This window comes from Vombatus ursinus, unplaced genomic scaffold (assembly GCF_900497805.2).
Source record: "Vombatus ursinus unplaced genomic scaffold, bare-nosed wombat genome assembly UNPS02014807.1, whole genome shotgun sequence".
Taxonomy (NCBI): Eukaryota; Metazoa; Chordata; class Mammalia; order Diprotodontia; family Vombatidae; genus Vombatus; species Vombatus ursinus.
Window position 1 is genome coordinate 39,732,835 of NW_020954585.1, and position 24,678 is coordinate 39,757,512.

The following is a 24,678-nucleotide window of genomic DNA, read 5'->3' on the forward strand; positions in this document are numbered from 1 at the left end:
GTCCTTTCCTTCCTACTTTGGTACAAGAACAAGTATTTCTGTTTCCTTTCAGTTTACTGTGTAGTGACAAAAAAAAAAAAACTCTTAATTGGCTGCTAAATGGAACTGAGTGTTTATTTACAAAAGGTTCAAATAAGTGAGATCTCCCCTTCTTCCCCCGGGGAGTGAGGCAAGAATTGCTGTAAGCCTCCTGGTTGGGGAAGAGGTCATGTGAATGACTGGTGTAGAGGGTGGGAAAGGAAGCGCACTCCCCTTGAGGCTCTGAACCTTATTATAACCTACTCAGAAGTTCCTGTGATACAAAGGTACTTAACCTCATTTTGTATCGTGAAGTCTTTCGGCAGCCTATGGACACCCATTCTCAGAATTTTTTTTTAAATATATGATTTAAAATACAAAGGATTACAAAGGAAACCAATTATATAGTTACCAACATATTAAAAAATTCAAGTTCATGAACCGCAGATTATAAAGCTCTGCCTAACACTACTTGATCATAGGATCATAAGTCTTGAGCTAGAAGAAACCTCTCTCAGTTCTGGGTTTCCACCAATCTGAGGAAGAAGAAGAAATGAAATGACTGAGTGCTGTCCTTAACCAGACTAACTATTTATATTCTGTACTGGGTCACCATGAAGCCATTCCTTCCATATGAAAGCAAAGCAATGTTCCTGAATGATTGAACCATGGATCACCTCAGTCAAGCAATTAATCAATAAGCATTTGTTAAACAGCTAAGTGCAAGTCACTGTGTCACACAATAGGGATACAGTGATAAAAATGAAACAGTCCCTGCCCTCTAGGAGCTTACATTCTCCCAGGTGTCCTGTGGGCTGATCCTGCTGTGGAGAAGAGTAGGACAGGATAAAATGAATTTCCTTCTTAGCTGCCCCTCTCCTGATCCCTTTCCTTGATCTTGATCCCAGACCTTAAAAGAATCTGTTCCCTAATTAATTTAAAGTGCTGCCTTCTCTAAATATCCACCTATGGTATTGTAATAGCCCATAAAGTTGAAGGGAAGAAAACCTTGAACTAACCTGAGATATAGCACCAGAACGAGGATGGAACCATTTGGAAAAGTAGGTAAGTGGCTAGGACTTGTGACTTCATCGGTTAGGGCATGGAACTGAGAGCATGGAAACTTCCCCCACTGAAATAGATAGGGCACTCCCCTGCAACTTTAAATCTTAGAAAATTGCTTGGGGGCACTGAGAAACTAAGTGGCTTATCCATAATCACATAACTTGTATGTGTCAAAGGCAGAATTTAAATCGAGGTCTTCCTGACTCCAAAGCCAACTGTCTTTCCGCTGTACTTGATGCCTTTCCAAGACCCACTCCACCATTACTCAGGAAACATTTCTGCCCTTCTCAGTTTCTATAAGAGGTCAGGATTCTGGCTGACCCTAACACTGTGCCTTATGCTGCTTAGCATCATAGCTATAATTCTTCAGCCTGGGGGAAGAATTGTTTTTCTAGGCTCCCATTTCCCTTTTCTTGGTCATTGACCCTCTGAGTCATTCCATCCAAGGCCACCTGGCTAGTCAGAAAATGGCAGCCTCTCTCCCTTTCTCTCTCTCTTTTACTCTCCCCCTACCCATCTCTGTCTTTAGGCAAGCTAATTCATCTCAGCCCCTCTGAAAAATTAAAATGTCAACATAAACATAAACATGTGACCCAACTAAGATGGGTTTGAAGAAATCAAGGCCACCATCTTATCTTAGACTCTTTAAGTCAGGTCTCTGTAGTGTAAAAATATAAGAGTGCATTTCTGGGGAAAGCACATTATTAATAACATTTTCTTTAAGGCTGCAGATTTATAGGGACAATGGAATTTAGTCATTTTTGTAAAATATTGGGACAACATGAAGACCATTACCCTAATCATAAAAACCCACAAATAGCCATGAGAAAATAAGGATCAGTTTCCACGACCAGAAGCTAAAACAATAATGATCATTGACATATTTATACAACACTTTATAGTTTACAAAATGTATTACACACACACACAACAATGCTATAAGGTCAGTAGGGTCTCTGTCCTTTTATAGATGAGTTAACTGGGAACACAGAGAAACTATGTCTTGCCCAAGTTCATACAGTTAGTACATGGCAAAGCCAGATTTCAAATTTACATTTTCTGACTTCTAGTCAAGGCTACTAAATGATTAAAACAATTACCTTTTCTTTTGATTCCTTTATGTTTGACTTTCATAGAAATCTGTTTGTTTCCTCAAAAAAAAACCCACCAAATCAGAGATTCACCTCCATTTAAATTCTAACTTCTAATTGATATAAATAGGTGTCTGGTTGAGAAAAATTGGTTGATGTCTCAGACTTCTTAACCAACTCAATTGAAACCCTATAGGCAGTGTGTTTTGGTAGGAAAGAATGCTGGACTGCAGGTCAGGTGTGACCTGTATTCCAAATCTACCTTTGATAAAAGCTGTGTTATCTTGAGTTAGTCATTTCACCACTTTGGAGCTCAGTTTCCTCCTCTTTAAATTGTGTATAATAATACTTGAAATATCAACTTTATAAAGTTGCTGTAAGAATCAAATGAGATAACCAAAGTTATCTTATTAACCTTGAAGGACTAAATAAATGTAAGCTATTGTTATTATTATTTCAAATAAAGAGTAAAAGAGTTGTATTTATAGTTTGTGCCTGAGGGATAGGGGAGAAGGAGATACTATGATCTCACCAAAACATACTGATTATTTATATCAGTAGGAGATGCATGTACTCAGTCCTTTTGGGGAAGCTACTAGTTTCCTTCCTTTGGCATATTGGAATTCTTGGTATTTGTAAAGGCATCCCTCTCTCCTAAAGGTTTAGCAAACTACTATCCTACCTTCCAAGCATTGTTAGTTCAGAAGGAAAATAATTCAGTATCTCTGCTTCATCTATCTGGCATACTCTTAGCTATTTGGACAAAAGAAAAATTGGGTTGACCCCCCAAAAAACAATCCAATTTTGGGCCATAGTTTAACAATCAACACACTAGAGTCAAAGAAAGTGGGTTCCAATACCAATTCTGTCACTAATTTCCTACATACCCAGGAGAAAAAAATCAACCACCCTGTTTCTTTATCTATAAAATGGGGAGAGAGGGTGATAATATCACATAAATATCAGCTTTTATGACTATTTCTTTCAGGACAGGACTTTTGTAAATGAATTGTATTTGAGTTAGCAAGAGACACCATGGTATTCAATAGATCAAACTTCAACTCATTATTTCTCTTCCATAATCGCCAAAGAAAATCCACCTTGCCGTAACAATATTCCCCATTTCTATCAGTGTTACCACTATTCTTCCTATAGTCAAGCTAGAAATGGTGCTTTTTTTTAACTTCTCTAGCTACTACATGTAATTTCAATAAATCTTTTCATATCTTCTTCAAAATGTTTCACAAGTATGTCCCTTCCCTTCCAAGCTTACTGCCACCCATCCTAGTTCAGGCCCTTATCATAGCATACCTAAATTATTGTGCTAATCTCTAAAATGATCTCTTTGTCTTTGATTATTCCCCTTAACCAGTTTGTCCTGCATACCATTCCCAGACTAATTTTTTTAAAACACCACTGTTATCATATCATTCCCTTGTTCCATCCTCCTAGCTCCCTATTGCCTATCTCATCTCACCTTGCCCCATCAATTCTAAAGCCGTTCACCTGGTTTGGAAAGCACTCCATTTTCTAGGGTTTTCTGTCTTTTTTCCCCTTTTTGGTGAGGCAACTGGGGTTAAGTGACTTGCCCAGGGTCACACAGCTAGTTAAGTGTCAAGTATCTGAGGTTAGATTTGAACTCAGGTCCTCCTGACTCCAAGGCTAGAGCTCTATTTCCTGCACCACTTAGCTGTCCCAGCACTCCATTTTATAACCCCATTCTATTCATTCAATGCTATTTCTCATGTTTCTCTAGCTATTGCCCTCTAAATCCCACAATAAAGAGGTTCTCCTCTCTATCCTATGACACCATGCTCATCCAGGCCTAGATCAAAGTTTCCCTCCTTCATGAAGTTCTCTAAGCCAATCCACATTGATCTGTCCCTTCACTGGACTCTTACTGAACACATAGCTGGTGCCACACATTCATATAGTTTGGCATTGAATTTTTCTCACATGATTTCACATATGTTAGTTTTACTTCCCTAACTAAATTACTTTAAGAACAAAAAAAGTATGTCATATGTTTCATTGTATCTTTCACAGCCTGACAACTAGTAGGCACTCAAAAAATAGTGGACATTAAGGTAATTATAATTACCTTAGCATATGAATTGGATCTCTGGGCAAGGGTCATTTCTGGTCCTCTGATCTTGTATAAAATGTCATTAAAGGATAAAAAAGGTGATACCCTCTCCTTTCCAACTGTCTTATTTCTATTGAGGGTACTACCATTCTTCCAGCCACCCATGTTCACAACCTAGGAGTCAGTCAATAAACATTTATTAAGTGCCTATTATGTGCCAGGCACAGTGCTAAGTCCTGGGAATACAAAGAAAGGCAAAAGACAGTTCCTGATCTCAAGGAGTTCTAATGGGAAAGACATTAAACCAACTGTGTACCATCAAAATACAGGATAAACTGGAGATAATTAACAGAAGGAAGGTACTGGAATTTAGGGAGATCAGGAAGGCTTCTTATAGAAAGTGGGATTTTAACTGGAACTTAAAGGATGCCAGGGAAGCCAGGAGGCAGAGATGAGGATGGAGAGTATTCCAGGCATAGGGACAGCCTGTAAAAGTACTGAGTCTAGAGATGGAGTCTCTTGTGCAAAGAAAAAGAAGGAGGCCAGTGTCACTGGATCAAAGAGTACATGGCTCGGAATAAGGTACAAGAAGACTGGAAAGGTAGAAGGGAGCCAGGTTACGAAAGGTTGTGAATGGCAAACAGAAGATTTTATTTTTAATCCTGAAGATGATAGAGAGAACACTGGAGTTTATTAAATAGGAGAGTGATGTGGTCGAACCTGTGCTTTTGGAAAATTAATTTGACAGCTGAGTGGAGGATGAACCGAAGTGGAGAGAGACTTGGGGAAGGAAGGCCCACCAGCAGTCTTTAGCAGTAATCCAAGTGTGAGGTGATAAGGACTCACACAAGGGTGATGGCAGTGTCAGAGAAGGGGGCTGTACAAGAGGTGTTATGAAGGTAAAGTGAATAGGCAACAGATTAGATATGGAGGTTGAGAGAGAATGAGGAGTTGAGGATGACACCTAGGTTGCAAGCCTGGGTGATGGGGAGGATGAGTGGTGCCTTCGATAGTAATTGGGAAGTTCCAAAGGAGGAAGAGCTAGGAGGGAGCTCAATTTTGGATGCTGAATGTGAATCATCCTTGTGCACTCTCACTCACCCCTCATAACTAGTCAGTTGTCAAGTGTTTCGAGTTCTAGACCTCTTTGATTCCGCCAGTTCTGTCATCTGTACCATCGTCTGCACTCAAACACTCTGCAGTCACCACCCTCATTCAGGCTTGTCAGGGCCATGGGTCTAGCTGACTGGGGGGTGAGGAACCTATGGCCTCGAGGCCACGAGTGGCCTTCTAGGTCCTTGGATGTGGCCTTTTGACTGAGTCCAAATTTTACAGAACAAAAACTTTTATTAAAGGGATTTGTTCTGTGAAGTTTGGATTCAATCAAAGGACTGAACTTGAGAACCTAGAGGGCCCCACAAGGCCTCGAGGCCACAGGTTCCCCACCCCTCTAGCACCAGCACCTTCTTAGTTCAGAATCTATGCTGGATGAAATGAGGCATTCTTGAGTCATTAAATATTTACAGAAAGAGGTTGACCTTGCCCTAGCAAAGCAAGGACAAGAAACAAGGACTCAATGGCACTTAGCTCCTCCAGGTGTAGCACTCTTCATCTCCATCTGGAAATGCATCTAGTCAATAGGTCACCGGGGTATGGCAACTCATACAAACTCAGGCACCCACCAGGTCTAAGAAGTACAGACTTCATGTCACAGGGACTTTTTTTCTTTTTCACCCCTAGATAACTAGAAAGCTGCCTCAGACAGGTGGGACCAATCAGGTTCCAGGGGCAACTTTGTCATGGGCCTACCTATGTTGGCTAGGAGAAGAAGGAATGGGGAGGTGGATGAGAGCTGCCTCAGGGAAACTGAGACTCATCAGGTCTGGGGGCAGCTTTGTCTTCTTGTAGGTAAACAGGCCTGTGGGTGGGAGGAAAGAAGATGCCAAGAGCAATTTTAGTCCTATCCCTTCTCTCTGGATTATTGCAGTAGCTTCTTGAATTGCCTTCCTTCACCTAATCTCTCTCTTATTCAATCTACCCTCCAGCTGCCAAACTGATACTCTTTTTTTTTATTTAAGGCAATTGGGGTTAAGTGACTTGCCCAGGGTCACACAGCTAGTAAGTGTCAAGTGTTTGGTCTGAGACCGGATTTTAACTCAGGTTCTTCTGACTTCAGGACCGGTGCTCTATCCACTGCGCCACCTAGCTGCCCCCAAACTAATACTCTTAAATCACAGTTCAGACCATGTAGTAACTTAGTAACTCTCCAGCTCAAGAAGTGTCAGTGATTCCCCATTGTCTGTATTACAAAATGCAAATTCATTTGTTCGGCATTTAAAGCTTTTTTTTTTTTTTAACAGTCTGGCTGTGGCCTATCTTCTCAGTCACATTTTCCTTTACTCACTAGCTAATTTGCTGTTCCACATATACTACATTCCATCTCCTGCCTGCCCTTTTTGCTTAGACTGAAGTATTTATGAAGCATCTATCCCATGCCTGGGCAGTTCGGTGGTGAAGTGGCTAGAGCTCTGGCCTTGGAACCAGGAAGACTCATCTTCCTGAGTTCAAATCTGGCCTCAGACGCTTACTAGCTGTGTGACCCTGGGCAAGTCACTTCACCCTGTTTGCCTCAGTTTCTTATCTGTAAAATGAGCTGAAGAAGGAAATAACAAACCAGTCCAATATCCTTGCAAAGAAAACCCCAAATGGGGTCATAAAAAGTCAGACACAAATGAAAAGATTGAACATTCCATGCCTAGGTTGCTTTCCTTCCTCGCTTCCACTTCTCAGTATCCTTTAAGGGTCAGTCAGATAAGTGCTATATCAGAACCAATTGGATTCTGTCTCCAGGTTCCTGAACTCTGATTAGTGAGATTCCACCTTACCTTTACTGGAATCAGGCCTCCATAGTTACATTTTGCATTATCCCATTAGATTATAAACTTCTTTTTTGTTTGTTTGGTTTTTTTTTGTTTTTGCTTTTGTTTTTGTTTTTTGACTAGGCAATGGGATTAAGTGACTTGCCCAGGGTCACACAGCTAGTAAGTGTTATGTGTCTGAGGCTGGTCCTCCTGAATCCAGGGCTGGTTTTCTATCCACTGCGCCACCTAGCTGCCCCTAGATTATAAACTTCTTAAGAACAGGAATAGCCCATACCACACCACAGCCCTGACCAAATCACTTTACATTTATTTTGTATATATCCTCTACTTACTTATCTATCTACCTGTATTCCCTCCAACATAAGCTCCTTGAGAACAGAGACTATTTCACTTTTTTTAACTCTCGCACCTAATACAGTGCCTAGTATGTATTAGGTACTTAATAAAAGATTATTGATTAATTGATTGATTAGAGATTAGAGTTCAAAGTAGAAAGAGGGAAGAAACCCACTGAATATATATTTCTGGGGAGGATCAATTTAAGAAAAAAAAAATCTAGTTCTTGGTTATGCTTCTCAGCCTGAGAATGACTAAGGAACTCTGGGAGAGGACCTATCAATCAGTCAGAATCGGATTAAAGAGAGCTTTGGAACAGCACAATACTGAGAAGGACGCAGGACACATGGCCAAGCTAGTCTTTTCAAATTCTTTTTGTGGGGGCAGCTAGGTGGCATAGTGGATAGCGTACCAGCCCTGAAGTCAGGATGGACCTGAGTTCAAATTGGCCTCAGACCAAACACTTGACACTTACTAGCTGTGTGACCCTGGGCAAGTCGCTTAGCCCCAATTGCCAGGAGAGAAAAAATAATTCTTTTTGTGGTTAGGGAAAGAAGAAAAGAACAGAAGATGGGAGAGAAAGGAAGAGAAGAAGAAAAGAGCCTTATGAGCTCAAAATGTCTATTTTCCCATTTCAGCACAAATTGAAGTGATACCATGCAAAATTTGTGGCGATAAGTCCTCCGGAATCCACTACGGAGTCATCACATGTGAAGGCTGCAAGGTATGAGACTTTCATAGAACCTGGTCAAAAGCAACAGGGCACTTGGCTGGCTTCCTTTTAATTCATTATATACATACATGTGTATGTATATATATATTTATGTATATGTATATGTATGTGTGTATATGTAACGTGTGTGTGTATATATAATTGACTGACCAGCCAACAGTGCCTTATAAACTGCTTTTTGTTTAAGGTCCTGAATTATTCACATGCACAGCAGCCACATAAATACAGCAGCTTGCTGTGTTAGCAGTGTCGTCCCCATTAAACTCGAGGGCACTTGCTACCTGTGAGGGCAAATTAGAGGTTAAAAATAAATATTGTAAGGTGATAGCTATAAACATTTCCCTGAGTCTCTTGAGAAAGAGGAAGCCAGTCTAACTGTTGCAAAAGGAATTTACTTTCATGGTCAAGGAGAAAAGCCAAAAGAATTTTAGAACCGCAAAAAAAATCTTAGAGGTCATCTAGGTCAAAATCATTTTACACATAAAGAAACTGAGGCTTAGGTAGGCAAATTTATTGCCCAAAGTCAGCATGGTAAAGTAGAAACTGTGCTGCACTTAGAATCAGATGAGTTTAATTCTTGACTCTATCACATGCTACATATGTGACCTTATCTAGTGTGGCAGAGGGGAAAGAACACTGGTTCTGGAGTCCGAGAACCTGGATTCAAATCTTACTGCTGATGCTTGCTACCTGTTTGACCTTGGGAAAGTCATTTCTCATCTATAGGCCTCATATTCCTCCCTGGTAAAATGAGAAAGTTAGACTAATACCCTCTGAGATTCTTCCTAGCTCTAGACCTGTGATCCTAACTCACTTTACCTCTGAATGTCTGTTTTCTCATCTATTAAGATGGATCAAATGACCTCTAAGATTCTTCCCATCTCTAATTTATGATTATGCTTAGTCACAGAACTGGGAATTAAAAACCATTTTCCTGATTCCAAGCCCATTACTATTTCCTCTGCCTTGTCTTCCTGTCTTCCAAAAATCAAAAGAATTTAAGTGAGCAGCTCCCTTTCAAAGAAATCCTAACAGAAGTGAAACAGTTAACATGTATCCAATCTTAAAGCTAACAAAATCAGATACATAACAACAAGTTTACAAAATGAATGATGCGAAGTAAAAAGGGAACTATAGATCAAATACGGAGAGGGAAATGAGAACTGTTACACGATTGTTTCAAAGTCATATGGGTTAGGACTGCAAATAGAACATGTAAAATGCAGCACAGCATGTGTGGGGAAAGGTGACATTACAGGTGCAGTTATTGGAAAGAGCAATTACGGACCTGATTGAAGATGCAAGCAAAGTGAATCATTATTTAATGTCAGTAAACTGAGGCGAGAAACAGCACAGTCATAGATTCTGAGATCCGATCTTCATTTGAAGAAACTTTCAAATATAAATGAAACAAAGCCCATTGTAACACCATTGAATAGTGATGCTGGGTGAGAAATTGACAAGTCTTTTTATAATGCTCACACAAAGTGTGATCCCTGTAATTGAAATTGGCACCAAAAAAAGAGGGGGGAAAGGAAATAAATGATAAAAGAAAAAAGAAAGAGAAAAGCTTTATCTCAGTAACCAGTCAACATCCCTAGCTCCCTTGGATATGATTACTGTTAATCCTTTTGTGAACCTCCAGAGATGTCCCTTAATATTCTCCTGCACCACAGCTTTATAATTAAAGGTTGGAAATGTATAAGCTGCATGCATTGGTTCCTTCCCTGGCCACCATTTCCTACAGTAAAGGTAAAATGACGTTGTCTCTCTTCCCTCTCCTGGCATCAATTGTTACTTCTCATTGGGCAAATAGACATAATTTTTTCCTAACTTTCTGAGATACTGGAGTTAAGATGTTTCTCTTACAGGGAAAGACACTTCACCTCTATTGTTTTTTATATAATCCATTCCTTTTCACATTAATATTTCTTGAAAGGTTGCATCACTTAGTTCAATGTCAGGTGAAACTGGTTCATGTTTAATTGTAAAACAAACAAACCCTAGATGAAAAGGAAAAGAAAAAAGAATCTCGAAGTATGAAGAAATGTTTTCCATTTAGAATCAAAACCATTTTGCCAACATTTTCTTCTCTATGCTATAATCAACCTAATTAGAATATAGGTAAATTTAGATTCCAAAGGATTAAATGGCTTGCCAAATTTAAAACAACAGGTCAGTAGCCACATTGGGAATAGCATTTAAGTGTTCTGGCTTCCTGTCATCTTCTCCCTTCTGCCTCTCCTCTTTGAATAGAAATCAACCTTCAGCAAAGAATGTAGCTATTGTTCTATGGGGTACTGAGCATTGAGTTAAAATGACATCCTGAACCACAGAAAGTTAAAAAAAATTTAATGATTAAAAGAAATTAAAACATGCTATAATTTTCTTCAAATAAGAACCTCAAAGAATTTTTTTAATAATAGCAAGGCAGCACTCCACATCAACCCTCAAATGTTTTGTGACATTATTTTCAAGTCAGTACCAACAACTCATTTTTAAATAACATTGACTCAGCTCATGCATTCATTCAAATCCCTGTTCATTCAATAAAATTTGAAACAGAAACTACTTTTCATGCCAAAAAGCACATTTGCAATAATGAGCAACAGATAAGCAAGAAATGCTTCATAATTAGTGTCAAATTGGCCTTAAATTAAGCCTGTAGCTATAGCTTCAGGAAAATGTTTCTCAGTCAGTATCAGACCTGTGCTCCACAGTTTTTCATCAGCTCTTTGACTAAGTCGTTCTTAAGCACCAAAAGGTACAAACCACACAATGCTTATTGAAATGTAAGTCTCATGTCACTGTTAATCAAGGTATATTTGCTGAAATGATGCTGTATGACTTGTTTTCATGGATTCCAGGAAGCCATGTTCTTTCTTTCTGGTACTTGTCGTAACTTCAATGCAATTATTCATCCTCGAGTGTCAGCCCAGTTTCAATCTCATTGTGAATCCAGTCTCTGCTGCCATCCAGATCTCTCATTCTGCTATGATTACACCTCTGGATCCCATTGTTGTCACCCTTTAAATCTCATAGTCCCATTCCATTGGATAGATCATACTCATGCCTATGCTGTGATGATGCTAGTTCTTTTCAATGCATGGCATTAGCTATTGCTGAGGATGGGGGAAGAGGTAGTAGAACCCAAGGCTGGTTCTGATACTGGAATGAGATGGTTGGCCTGTCCTCAAATTAATTTCTGAGGTTCAGCAAGTAATTAACTAGGAGTCTAGGTTCCATTAGATAGCTGGGAAAACACAGGGACTGATGACTCTGGTCAAGTGTTTAACTCAAGGACACTTAGGAAATCAAATCAATAAACATTTATTAAGTACTTATAAAGTACCAAGCACTAAACTAAGTGCCAAGGATATAAATAAAAATCAAAAACCGTCCCTGCCCTTAAGCAGCTTACATTCTAGTGGAGAAGATGATACACACCACCATTGAGTTCTTTCCAAGCTGTGACCCCATGTTTTTTTCCCTTCAGAACCTGTGTGTGTATGTGCATGCTGTCTGTGTATGTGTGTCTGTTTCTGTTTCTCTGTGTGTATGTATATGTATTGGCAGCTGCAAAATCCACTTCATTCAACTTTTCCTAGAGCAGGATGGTACTGTGAGAAGAACAATGACTCTGTCAGTGGACCCAGGTTCCAATTCAATAAGTGCCAGAGGGAGGACACATTCTCTTTATGATCTTGGGCAAGTCATTTAGCCTCCATGGGCTCCAGCTTTCCCATCTGTAAAAGGGGAAAAGATAGAGTGGAAGTCTCTTCCAGCTCAGATCTATAATCCTATGCTTAGACATAAGCTTGTTCCCATTTTCTCACATAGGACTGAAGGACAAACAGAAACCTTAGGTTCTGTGCTTATTCCTACTTTATCAGTTTACATAGCACATTCTGGGGACACTCTACCTTTCTGTGACTGTCATGTCCATGAAATGCTGCTTTATTCTTCCTGGAGAAAGTCTGCATTTGGGAGAACCTGAGCAGGATCCAAAGGGAGGTATACAAAGAGTTTTTACACATAAACAAATTTGTGTTGACAGTGAATCCCCTCCAAAGAAACCTCACCATAGAGAACATCCCCATCCATGCATGGTAATGGTTCTTGGGTTTTGTTTCCTATAAATATCTCTCTCTCTCTCTCTCTCTCTCTCTCTCTCTCTCTCTCTCTCTCTCTCATCCTCTCCTTCCTTCCCTCCCTCCAGGGATTCTTTCGAAGGAGCCAGCAGAACAATGCTTCTTACTCCTGCCCAAGGCAGAGAAACTGTTTAATTGACAGAACGAACAGAAACCGGTGCCAACATTGCCGGCTGCAGAAGTGTCTTGCCCTAGGAATGTCTCGAGATGGTAAAGAGTTAACATCTTGCTCTCCTATTTAAGCTTTTTCAAATGGCTGCTGCTTTGCTGGAGCCAATTTAAACCCCTTGTTACAGTTTCCAGAGGGTGGGAATATGAAAGAGGAGAGAGGGGGGGAAAAGACCAATCTGATAGCATATTAACTGGAAACATAGAAGGTTTTTGGGGGGAGTGGAGGGAGAGGGAACGACACACATATCCAAGGGTGTTTGGTGAGAAAGTAACGAGCTGAACAGGTGCGTAGAGGAAGCAAAATGTTTTTTTTTTAAAGCTTTGCAAACACAGGGAGCTAAAGAGATCGGCTAAGTGACATGCCTAACCTGGGGCACACCTGCTAGTTAGGTGTGAGTTCAGCTAATAAGCCTGATAGATTTTTGCTTGTAAGAAACAGGGTTCATGAGCTGCTGTATATGATCAGGTCTATCTTGCAGATGATTTGCTCTTATCCTAAAATCCATCTTCCAGTTCACAACCAACCCTTAGCAAAGCCCAGCTGTCAAGGACCAGTGTGTATTTGGAGAGTTGTTTAGGACAATTTGCCCCAGAATCTAACACAATAGGGACCCTTTCACAATAGCTACCACTGTAAGTTCCTCAACTATGAACTTCATGGATAAAGCCACATTCCCCCCCCCCCAACTAATTCCTGAATAAAGGTAAGAAGGAAGTAATGCTTTGAGCAAGGGAAAGGAGAAGGGGAAGGAGGGGGAGCCATTTGGCCTTTTCCAGCATATTGCAGGGAATCTTGGGATCCCAACAAATACTGAAATGGCATTTCTCCCTGATGCTATCTCCCACGTGACTTGAGCAAGTCATTTAACCTCTCTGGGCCTCAGTTTCCTCACATGTAAATGAAGAATTGAACTAGATAAATTCTCAGATCCCCTTGAGGTCTTACTTTATGACCCTGTGACCCCTATGATCAGATTGATCTCTTCAGCTATCTGAGATTCTGGTCACACTCTCTCTGTTACAGTTCTTAGCAATAAACTTTTGTAAAAAAAAAAAAAGAGGTGATTCTATATTCATATTTCAAAGTGATGATAATTATCATTCATTTACTTTTAGCACACTTTGAGGGCAACTGGAGTTAGTGTGTGGCATGGTTTTAAGTACCTGGATAAATTCAACTTGACACAAAGCTTGACAGCTAACACATAAAATACTTGGTCCTTAGCCTGCCTTCCCTAAACAGGAAAGTCCTTCCAGGTATGTCATTTGAATCTGCAGCTCCCTTTGTCCCAGAGACATCCACCCCACACCTTCCCCAAGGAACCTGCCTTTCTTCAGCTAAGGGCATCAAGGAAATGCTTTTTGATTTACGAACACGTAAAGGAGCAACGAATGTAGGCATCTTCTAACCAATCATGTTTCTGTCCCTCCCTTGCTATCTGCATAGAGGGCTGCTCCCAGAGATTGTATATCTAGAAACTAAATCATCTCACCAGAGACTTCCATGTGACATGATCTGACCTATGCTTTTAAGAAGATCCAGAAAAGGAGGAAAAAGAGAATTTTGTGAATGGCTAAAAATAGTATTCATTGGAATTGGTTTAGCAGGATTACACATGAATTTGAATTGTGGGTTATGTAACTCATTTCTACAATGTGAGGGCAGCACATTAATTGACACCAGCTTCAAAGTCTCATTTATAAATGAGGAGTGAGCCCTGAATAATAGTAATGATGGTGATGATGATGATGATACTTCTATAGTGCTTTAAGTTTTACAAAACACTTTACAAGTGTTCTTCACAATAACTCTGGAAGGTGGGGGCTATTATCCTTACTTTACAGATGAAGAAAATAAGGCAGAAAAAGGAAGGAAGGGAGAGAGGAAGGAAAGAAACATTTATTAAATGCCTACTATGTGCCAGACCCCATGTTAAGCACTTTACAAATATTATCTCACAACAGCTCTACAAAGTAGGTGGTATTATTGTCCCCATTTTATAATTGAGGAACCTGAGGTAGACAGAGATTAACTGACTTGCCCAGGGTCACATAGCTAGTAAGTGTCTGAGGCCATTTTAGAACTCAGGTTTTCTTGACTCTGGGTCTGATATTTGATTCTATTATGGAAAGAAAGAAAACATATTCTCTTCTCACTATCAGGATTTGTGATGTTGAATGACATCATGGGGAAGAAAGAGTTACTATCCAAGAGGACTCAGGCCAGGAGTCAGTAGGGATTTAATTCAGCCCACAGAGGAGAGGAGGCTCCTCACCTACCCTGGCATGAGAAGGTTCTGGGGGCTATTTAATAGTGGAATAACATTCTCACAGGAGGAAGGAATAAACCCCATTAAATAAGTCTCTGAGAAATAAAAACAATATGATGTCTAAAGACACTGGAGACCTAAGGAGGATGATAAGCAGTCAAACCATGGGTCAAATAACCATCCTGAAGATGCCAGAAATGACTTCCCAAATTCCTCCTGCAGATGAGTACATGCCAAATGAGTGGTGAGAAGAAGGCAAGGGGAGAAAAAATGGAATTCTTTCTTGAAGTGAAAAGTCTCTTCTTTGTATCATATGGAGGAGGTTTGATTTTTTCTGAAGCTTTTATGTGGTCCAAAATGTTATGTCTTGGACTGGTTAAAGTAAGCATTCCCAAAGTGCTTTAAAGGTATTAATAGTGACCAGACTAAGACTGCTCAATCTAATTTGATTCAACAAGCATTTATTATTTGCCAGGCACTGTGCTCAGCTCTGGAAATACAAAAACAGAAATGAACTTAGACCCCACTGGAGAGAAATATGTATTAAGGAAGGTCGATGCAAAATCAATGCAATACAAATTGCAAAGTGATTGGGAGAGGAGGCAAGGCAGGGGTAAGACAATTGGGCAGGAGTGAAAGAGGGGATCAAGAAAGACCTTGTCTAGGAGGTGACATGAGTCAAGCCTTGACTGAAGCAAGAATTCCAAGAGGCAGATGTGAGGAAGGAGAGCTTTCTAGGTAAAGAGGGTTACCTTGTACACAGGCACAGAAATAAGAGATGGTGTGTACAAGAAAGAGCAAATAAGCCATTTTGACTAGAACATAGATTGAGTGTTAGAGAACTATGCAAAACCAGCATAGGTATAGAACGATTGACTGTAATCAGATTGCAAATGGATTTAAACGCCAAACGGAAGAGTTTGTGATTCATCTGAGGGGCACTGGGAAACCAGTGCTGTTGGGGAGTAACATGATCAGACCTATATTGGGGGGAATTAATTTGCCAGATTTGTGAGAAGTTTGCTTCATTCTGACAATTGTTCAAGGTATTTGGCTGCCCCACTTGTCCACAGGAAGTTTCCCTTGACCATGGCTGCGCATTCAAACATTTTAAACTGCTAGACAGGGGTGGGAAACCTGCAGCCTTGAGGCCACATGTGGCCTTCTATATCAAGTGTGGCCTGATTCAGTCAAAAGGCTTCACTTAAAGGATCTAGAAGGCCACATGTGGCCTCAAGGCTTCAGGTTTCCCACCCCTGTAGGGCATCCTCAGCAACTGCTGTTGAGACTTCCATAATTCCCCCAGAGTAGTTATCACCATTCCTAAAGTTATTTTTGGCAGCTAGGCAGTACAATAGAGTGCTGAGCCTGGAATCAGGAAGATGAGTCTTCCTGAATTCAAATCTGGCCTCAGACACTTAATAATTGTGTGACCCTGGGCAAGTCACTTAACCCTGTTTGCCTCAGTTTCATCATCTGTAAAATGAGCTGGAGAAGGAAATGGCAAGCCACTCCAGTATCTCTGCCAAGAAAACCTCAAATGGGGTCAAGAAGAATCAGATACAATTGAAAATGACTGAACAACAACAAGAAGTTATTTATAAGCTAACAGAATCATAGACCTAGAGATAGAAGGAAAATTCAGAGACTATCCAGTCCAACTTCCTAGGAATAGGCAGGTTAAGTGACTTTTATAAAGTTCACATAGTGCATGGGGAAGAGTGCTGGATTTGGAGTCATACACACTGGGTTCAAAACCTGGTTCTACCATGTTGAACAAACCATGTTATATCTTTGGGAGTGGTATCCTCATCTATAAAATAAGAGGTTTGGACTAGATGTCTTCTGAGTTGCCTTCCTTCTCTAAATCTATGATCTTATAAACAGCAACTACCACCAATTGGCAACTCCTGGTCATCCAGCAAACTGATGGAAATCTAGCATGGCCAAAGCTGAAAATTAAGATTGGGTGTGTAGTAAACAAATTATCAAACCTTCCAACACTACTCTTTTACTTAATTTCCTTTTAGCCGAGCTCTTTTCATGCCTGTAAAATTCAATGTCTTTGTTGAAGGACTCTAAACATCCTTGTAGACTGTTCCTTTTTTTAAGCGTCATCATCATCATCATCATTATCATTCCCTAATAATGTTCTACAGCCTGAAATGGAAACTAAATAAAATATCATCCCATCTTTGTCCAAAATTTAGATGTATTTGCACAAAAGTATTATGTTCAAAACATCTTGCGGTGACAAAAAAACAAAAACCCTGGGTTGTATAGGTCATTATTCTGATTTAGAGGGCCAACTAATATGCTTTTCCCGCATATCTCTATTTCCTATAGTTGTTACTTTATAAAATCCTTTAGGAAGTCACATACCCCTGTAGAAGATCAAGGTTATAGTTAATATTTCATCAAGGATTTTCAGAACCTTCTGGTCCATTCCACCAGCCCAGAAACACCATCCTTGCTCAGTGACAAAGTCCATATAATTAGATACTTAATTGCATACCTTGAGCTGGTTGATATGTTTGCACATGGTAGTCATTATGATTCATTTCAAAACAATCTATTTACAATGTTCAGCTCTCCATTTCTCATAAAGTGAATTACTGACAGATAAATTTGACTTTTGAATCATTCTGAAAGTGCTTCCTTTTTATTAAAGTTTCCCAAAGTTTTCTTTTTAAGTCTGCTACAGGAAACATTAATCCATTCTGACAACATTCATCAAGTGAAAAAGAAAAATTGCTATAAACAGCAATAAGTGGAAAGTGACAAGAGGCAATCTCTAACAATCTAACTAAATTTAGTCAAACTAAACTTATTTAACCATATAATTCACTATTAATAAGCATCCATTCAGATTACAAATATCAGTAATATATGTTGTTGTTATTCAGTCATTTTCAGGAATGTCCAACTTTTCACGACCCCGTTTAGGATTTTCTTAGCAAAGATACTGAAGTGGTCTGCCATTTCCTTCTCCAGATCATTTTACAGATAAGGAACCAAGGCAAATAGGGTTAAGTGACTTGTCCAGGGTCACACAGCTAGTAAGTGTCTGAGACCAGATTTGAACTCAGGAAGATGAGTCTTCCTGATTCCAGGCTTGGCACTCTATCCACTGTGCCACTTGACTGCCCCATCAGTCATATTATCCTTGGGCAACTCCAGAAACTCTAGTTCAACTTCAGATTCTACAGCCAAATCCAAGAATTTATTTAGGATCATAAGTTTAGAATTGTAAGGGACATGGAAAGTCATCTAGCTCAACCTTCATTGTACAGATGAGAAAACTAAGACCTGAAAAGGTGAAGTTGTTTGCACAAGGCCACATGTGTAATAAAAGATAGAATGTATTTAAGCCTAGTTCCTGTGGTGACACAGCCAGGATTCTTATCTACACACCACTGTTTCCAATATGTGGGTAGAAATGGTTGTAAGGAGAGATCACCATAAAAGGGCAAAGTAAAGACTACCATAAAAATGTCCAATTTTCATATTAACAATATTACCTTATATAAAGGGTTTTGTAGCTTCTAAAGCATTTACTAATCATTATCCCATTTGGTCCTCACAATAGCTGTTTGAGGCAAACAATCAAATATTATTATCTCCATTATATAGCTGTAGAGACTGAGACTCAGAGAGCTTAAGAAAAGTTTAAAGGTCACAGAGTTAGCAAATGACAGAGCTGGAGCTTAAACCTAGGTCTACTAATGTCAAATTTAGTGTTTTTTCAAAAAAAAAGCTGACTACTTCTTAAGCATTCACCTAGTATATAGTGCTATGCTAAGTGTTTGGAAGGCTTACAGTGTATGGGTGAAAGTATTCCCTCTGTGCATATAGAGATGTGATTAACGGAATGATAGTGTAAATTCAAGTTTAAGATGTTTTCCATTTCAAATGTGTACTGTTCTGATTAAGGTGAAGGCAGTAAGAAGATGTAAATATTCTAAAGATCAACAGAATTTTTTTGAGCAGGCATCTACTATGTGCCAGGCACTGTGCTTCACTTAAATCCAATTCACAGACAAGTCAAGACAGCACCCTGTAATGTCAACCCTCTTCGAAGGACAGACAAAAACAACAGTTTAGTGATGAAGATAAAAAGACAAAAAGCAAATGGTCCCTACTCTCTATTCCATCAAAAACAGAGAGTATCCCCTAGGGATTAAGCTTTGTTACTGAGATTTATCCATGTAATTGATTTATTTACAAATAACACTGAGGAAGGGACTGTCTATAGAAAAAGTAGATAAATCCATTTTTGCAACAACAACAAAACAAATTTAATGGAGTAGTGGAAAGAGCATCAGACTTCAGGTCAGAAAGATCTAGATTCAAATCCCATCTCAGATACTTACTGGTTGTGTGAACAAGAGGGCAAGTAACTGAACCACCTCTCTCAGCCTTAGTTTCTTCATCTGTAACATGAGTGTTAATAATACTTAATAGTGTTTAACTTGCAAGGTTATTATAAAAATAAAATGAGAGGGGGAAGGGAGTGAGAGAGTAGAGAGGGGGGACCAAGTATAGAGATGGAGGAGGGGAGAGAAGGGAAGGGAGAGAGGGAGAGAGGGAGGGAGAGAGGGAGGTAAAGGGAAGAAAGCAGGGAAAGAAGAGAGGGAAGGAGAGGGACAGAGACAGAGAAATAGACACATAAAAATCCTAGCATTTGTACTCTATTTGAAGCAGATGAAGATGGAGACAGACTTGACTTGTGATTTCATTGATTGAGGGAACTCTCAGATGAGGAAACACCCTTTCCTTCTCTGTAATTAATGACCTTAGAGTTTCCTAGGACACTGAGAAATCAAGCGACTTTCCAAGGATCACATAGCCATCATGTGTAAGAGGCAAGACATGAACCCAAATCTTCCCTGGCTTCAAGGCCAATTCTCTACCCCCTAGGCCATGTTGCTTTTCAGGATACAGACTTCTAATCCCAAATAGGCAGGAGATGAATTCAAATCAAACTTTTGGCAGTATTTCTATTTCAATTGGTATACATTCCTGGATTCACTAAAAAGCCTCTTAGAAAAGATAATGTCTTTCTAGAAATATTTGTGGATGCAAGCAGTCTTTTGAGAACTTTTTTTTAACAAATATATAGCATAGTAGGGTAGAAAGAGGCTTAGACCAGAAATCAGGAGACCTAAGCCCCAGTCAATCAATGGATATTTATGAATTACTTACTATGAGCCAGGCACTGTGCCAAATACTTGGGGATACTCAAACACCCTCTAGCTATGTGACTTTAAGCAAGTTTCTGAAGTAAGCTACTGGGCTTCAGTTTCCTCCACCATCATGTGAAGGGGGTTAGATTAGATTACCTATAGACATATTTTGGAATTGATTGCATGACATGAAAGACACTTGCAAAGAACCTGCATCAAAGAAGGTGATATGCTCTATAAGTGAAGCCAAATAGATTTAGAACTAGAAGAAATTTAGATTCCATTGAATAGAACCCCTTCATTTTGCAGGTGATGAAACTGAGGCCCAGAGAGGTTAAGTTGCCTAAGGTCACATAGTGTCTGAGGTGAATTCAAACCCAGGTCCTCTGTCTCCACATCCCCATGCTTTTTCCACTTCACCAAAAGAAAACTTACTGAAGAAACTAGGGACTTTCCTCTACCTCTTTTAACACTCCCCAGATATCAGTGCCAAACTCCAGAGGTCCATTTGCTATCTCTGATTCTTGCTGCATGACCAACCCACCTCCTTTTCTATTCCTGCTTTTTATTAATGTCTTTTTAAACCTCTCCCTCTCATATAATGCACCATTGGTAACAAACTACTACCTTCCCAGCTTCACCTACACTGATATTCTTTTATTCTAATTTAGAATGCACTGTAGGATTATTAATTTAAAGGTGGAAGAAACCTCAAAATGTCACCTACACCAACCCCCTCATTTTGTGGAAAAGGAAACAGGCCTAGAAAGGTTCATAGAATTATACAAGGTCACATATAACATATATATATTAGTCACATATATAAGTGGTATATGCAGAATTCCAACCCAGATCCTCTCCTCAGAGGCCAGTAAGTCCAACCCTTACCTGAGCAAAAAATCCTCTCTATAATATGTTTAACAAGAAATCATCCAGCTTCCACCTAGGAGACCTCCAAGGATTGGAAACTCATTACCTATTTAGGCAGCAGCACTTTCCATTTGGGGACAACACAGATTGTTGGAAGTTTAATTGTAAGGTCCTTGAAAGCTTCCTCTTCTTGTAACAATAAGGGAGCGTGGATGTTCTTGTTCTGAGACCTAAGCAGATCATCCTGCCCTACACTCCACTCCCACATCTCAGCATCCGAGGGAAGCAAAAGTGGGGGGGGGAGAGGAAGACATTGTCAAAAAAAAAACTTGCCCAATGGAGATCCTCTGCATTATCATTAACATCATCTTCTTCATCCCTATTCTTATTTTAAACTAAATATTTTATTTAAAATATTATTTTAAACTAAATACCAATGTCCAAAACATTGGCAGGTATTTGAAGTCTTGTAGTAAGATGTAGAATTCATGGTCCCTGATCTCAAGAAACTCATGAAGTCTGAGAGAGCTGACAACACACATAGAGAAAAATCTCACTGTCAATAATAGCTTAAAAGGCTTAACTCCAATGGCATATGAAAAAGACTTTCAAAGCAGAATAACCCTTTTTTGGTTAGCCCATGACTACTTCCAGGACTTCTTCCTTTCTTAGAGGAATGGCTAGGGATATTGCTTAAAGAGGGAGATTTTATGGAGGACAGAGGAAAAGAAAAAAAAGTAAAAGAAAGAAGAGATTTCCTATGCAAGTGTTTGGTGGATATTGAATGTGTCTCCAATTCAGGTGTGGTTTGTATCATAGGATAAAAAACTTAGATCTGGAAAGAATCTCAGAGATTATCTAATCTACCTCTCTCCCTCATTTTACAAATGAGGAAATTGAGGCCTAGCTAGGTTAGATGACTTGCCTGGGGCCATACAACAAACTATGTCTGAGGAAGGATTTAAACCAATGTTGACCTAATTACAATGCTCTGACCACTACCCCAATGAGGTCTCTTGGTCTATGATTTCTGTGGTCCCTTCCAGCCCAGAGTGAGAATTCATGCCAATTCACTAAATTTATTTTGCTTCTGACTGATAGAGAAACCTAAAGACAGGAGATATATATTTCATGTTATATAGGTTTGCAATGTCTACAAAATGTACCACATCCCCTCTATGTAATGTTTTGTTACTGGGGGAGGGGGTGAGAAGAAAAGTGAAGACGCATACAGAGATGGAGAAACTCTGAAATGTGACAATGAAAAGGACCTAGGGTTTACACATGCACAAGCTATCCCACAGAATTTAGTAATACTATGGTATATAGTCCAGATTTGGGAACAGCAGATAAATCATTCTAGTTAGTTGTGTCTTTTCAGGAATTTGGCCTTTACATATTTTTTCTCTTAAGTCAAGAGAAAGAAAAATATCCAGAAATTTACACTTCTATGATTTTCTCTCTCCTTTCTAGGCTCTCTGTCAATCTAGCACTGTGGTCCAAAATTGTTTGCTAGTGAAGAATCTCCCCAGTGCAACTGAGTGGTTGGTGCATTTGTTTGCAGTGAGAAACCTTCAGTTCTGAAGTAACAGCTGCTGCCAATCACTTAGGATGCTGGGATTAACTCAACTCAACAAGCATTTATTACATGCCTACTACATTCCAAGCACTGTGCTAAATGCTAGGCATGCAAAGACAAAAAATTAAATAGTCTTAACCCTCAAGGGGGGGTTACATTCTATTGGGAGGAAACAACATATTAACTAAATGTGTGTGTGTGTGAGAGAGAGAGAGAGAGAGAGAGAGAGAGAGAGAGAGAGAGAGAGAGAGAGAGGAGAGAACAGGGTGGCACTAGTAACTGGAGACCTCAGGATAGGCCTATAGTAGGAAGTGACATGTGAGCTGAGCCTTGAAGGAAGTTACAAGGTAGAGAGTAGAAGGAAGTATATTCCAGGCAAAGGCTCACAGAGGGGAGATGGAATGTTATGTCTGAAGGACTGAGAAGAGAAAACATTGAATCTTGTTTTCTGTTTTTCCCTCCCAACTCAGCTGTCAAATTTGGGAGGATGTCCAAGAAGCAGAGGGACAGCCTGTATGCAGAAGTGCAAAAGCACCAGCAACGGCTTCAGGAGCAGCGGCAGCAGCAGAATGGGGAGGCAGAGGCCCTTGCCAGGGTCTACAGCAGCAGCATCAGCAATGGCCTGAACAACCTGAACAACGAGACAGGTGGCACCTATTCCAACGGGCATGTCATTGACCTGCCAAAGTCCGAGGGCTACTACAATGTGGATTCGGGCCAGCCGTCCCCAGATCAATCAGGACTGGATATGACTGGAATCAAACAGATAAAGCAAGAACCTATCTATGACCTCACTTCTGTACCCAACTTGTTTACCTATAGCTCTTTCAACAATGGGCAATTAGCACCAGGGATAACCATGACTGAAATAGGTAAGTGAATTGTTCACCTTTTCAAACACTATAACCTACAAATAGTTTCAGCCATTTCCAGTGTGAACACTTTCCTAAGTCTGATCTGGATCACTTAAGTTGAATCAAGCAGGGATTCTACTTTTATTTCAGTAAATCTCTTTGTTCCCTTCCCTACCTCCCCCCCCAAAAAATGACTATTTATCAAGGAAAGAAAAGAAATGAGGAAATGCTATCAATGAGGAGGGCTGCATTTGTTTTACAGTGGTATGAACTTTTGGAGGATAAATAATGTATGCATAATTCAAGTGAACCCAACAAATGTTTATTAAGCACCTGATGTACATGCCAGACGTTGCATTTCATGCTGGGCATACAAAGGCAAAAATAAAACTGTGCTTGACTTGAAGACGCCTACACTCTACTTACTGGAAGTTCTAAGTGAAATAGTGCTAGAGATAGCTAGTATCATGTCAAGAGTAATGAAGATTTGGGGTCTATTTTCAGTCCTGAAACCGTGGACAAGTAAGTTAACCTCTTTGGGCCTTGGCATTACCTGTTAAATGAGGGGTTCATACTAAATGACCTCTTTGGTCCCTTACACATCTAAGATGCTAGTCATTCAACATTCTGTGCTAGGCTCTGAGGAAGAGTTTTGCTTTATTTGTTTGTTTTAAATGTAGTTTGATAGTTTACATAGCTGGCAATTGTTTGGGTAGCTAGCTAGTTCAGTGGATAAAGCACCAGGCCTGGAGTCAGGAAGACGAGTTCAAATCCAGCCTCAAACACTTACTAGCTACATGAGCCTCCGCAAATTACTTAATCTCTGCCTCAGTTTTCACAGTGGCTGGTATATAGTAAGTGTTTACATAAATGTTAGGTATTACAATTTAGGTCATTTTTAGAAAGCCATAAATCATAATGGCAGAAGATAGAACAGTCAGAAAGGATTTATTCAAGTGGGTCCTGTAATAGGTCAGATTGTAAAGTAGGTGAAAGGTTTTTTTCTTCTTCCTTCCCCCTAGTTTTGGCACCCATTCCCTGTAGCCAACAAGACTTTCCCTACGTTGAGGTGCTCCAGTCCCCAATCTCTGAATTTCTTGATCCCCATTTCCATGACCCCCATTCTCTCTGCATCAAGATAGCTATTCTGTGTTACATTTCATCAGGATCCTGCCAGGTGATAGAATAGCTAACCACACAATGTAACTGAAACTAAAACTTCAGTAATAGATTGTGGTTTAATATGTGACCCCACCTAGATAGTTATTTGATTTTAACAGTGGTCTCTTCTGCACTTTACTCCAAAGGTATGGTTCATATGGGAATTTCAGGCACCATGGACAGCTTGAGGAAGAGATATTTTTGGTCACTGAAACCTTTTAGGGC

The 24,678-nt window shown here is 39.8% G+C and overlaps 1 protein-coding gene across 1 annotated transcript in view; it reads left to right on the top strand.

The window, feature by feature from the left end:
* RORB (RAR related orphan receptor B) overlaps nucleotides 1–24,678 on the top strand; it is a 240,210-nt gene that overhangs the window by 172,384 nt on the left and 43,148 nt on the right. Inside the window, exons 2-4 of the mRNA XM_027874642.1 lie at nucleotides 8,090–8,202; nucleotides 12,431–12,572; nucleotides 22,909–23,310. Of these exons, the coding sequence (XP_027730443.1) occupies nucleotides 8,090–8,202; nucleotides 12,431–12,572; nucleotides 22,909–23,310 (657 nt within the window). The remainder of the gene's footprint in view (nucleotides 1–8,089; nucleotides 8,203–12,430; nucleotides 12,573–22,908; nucleotides 23,311–24,678) is intronic.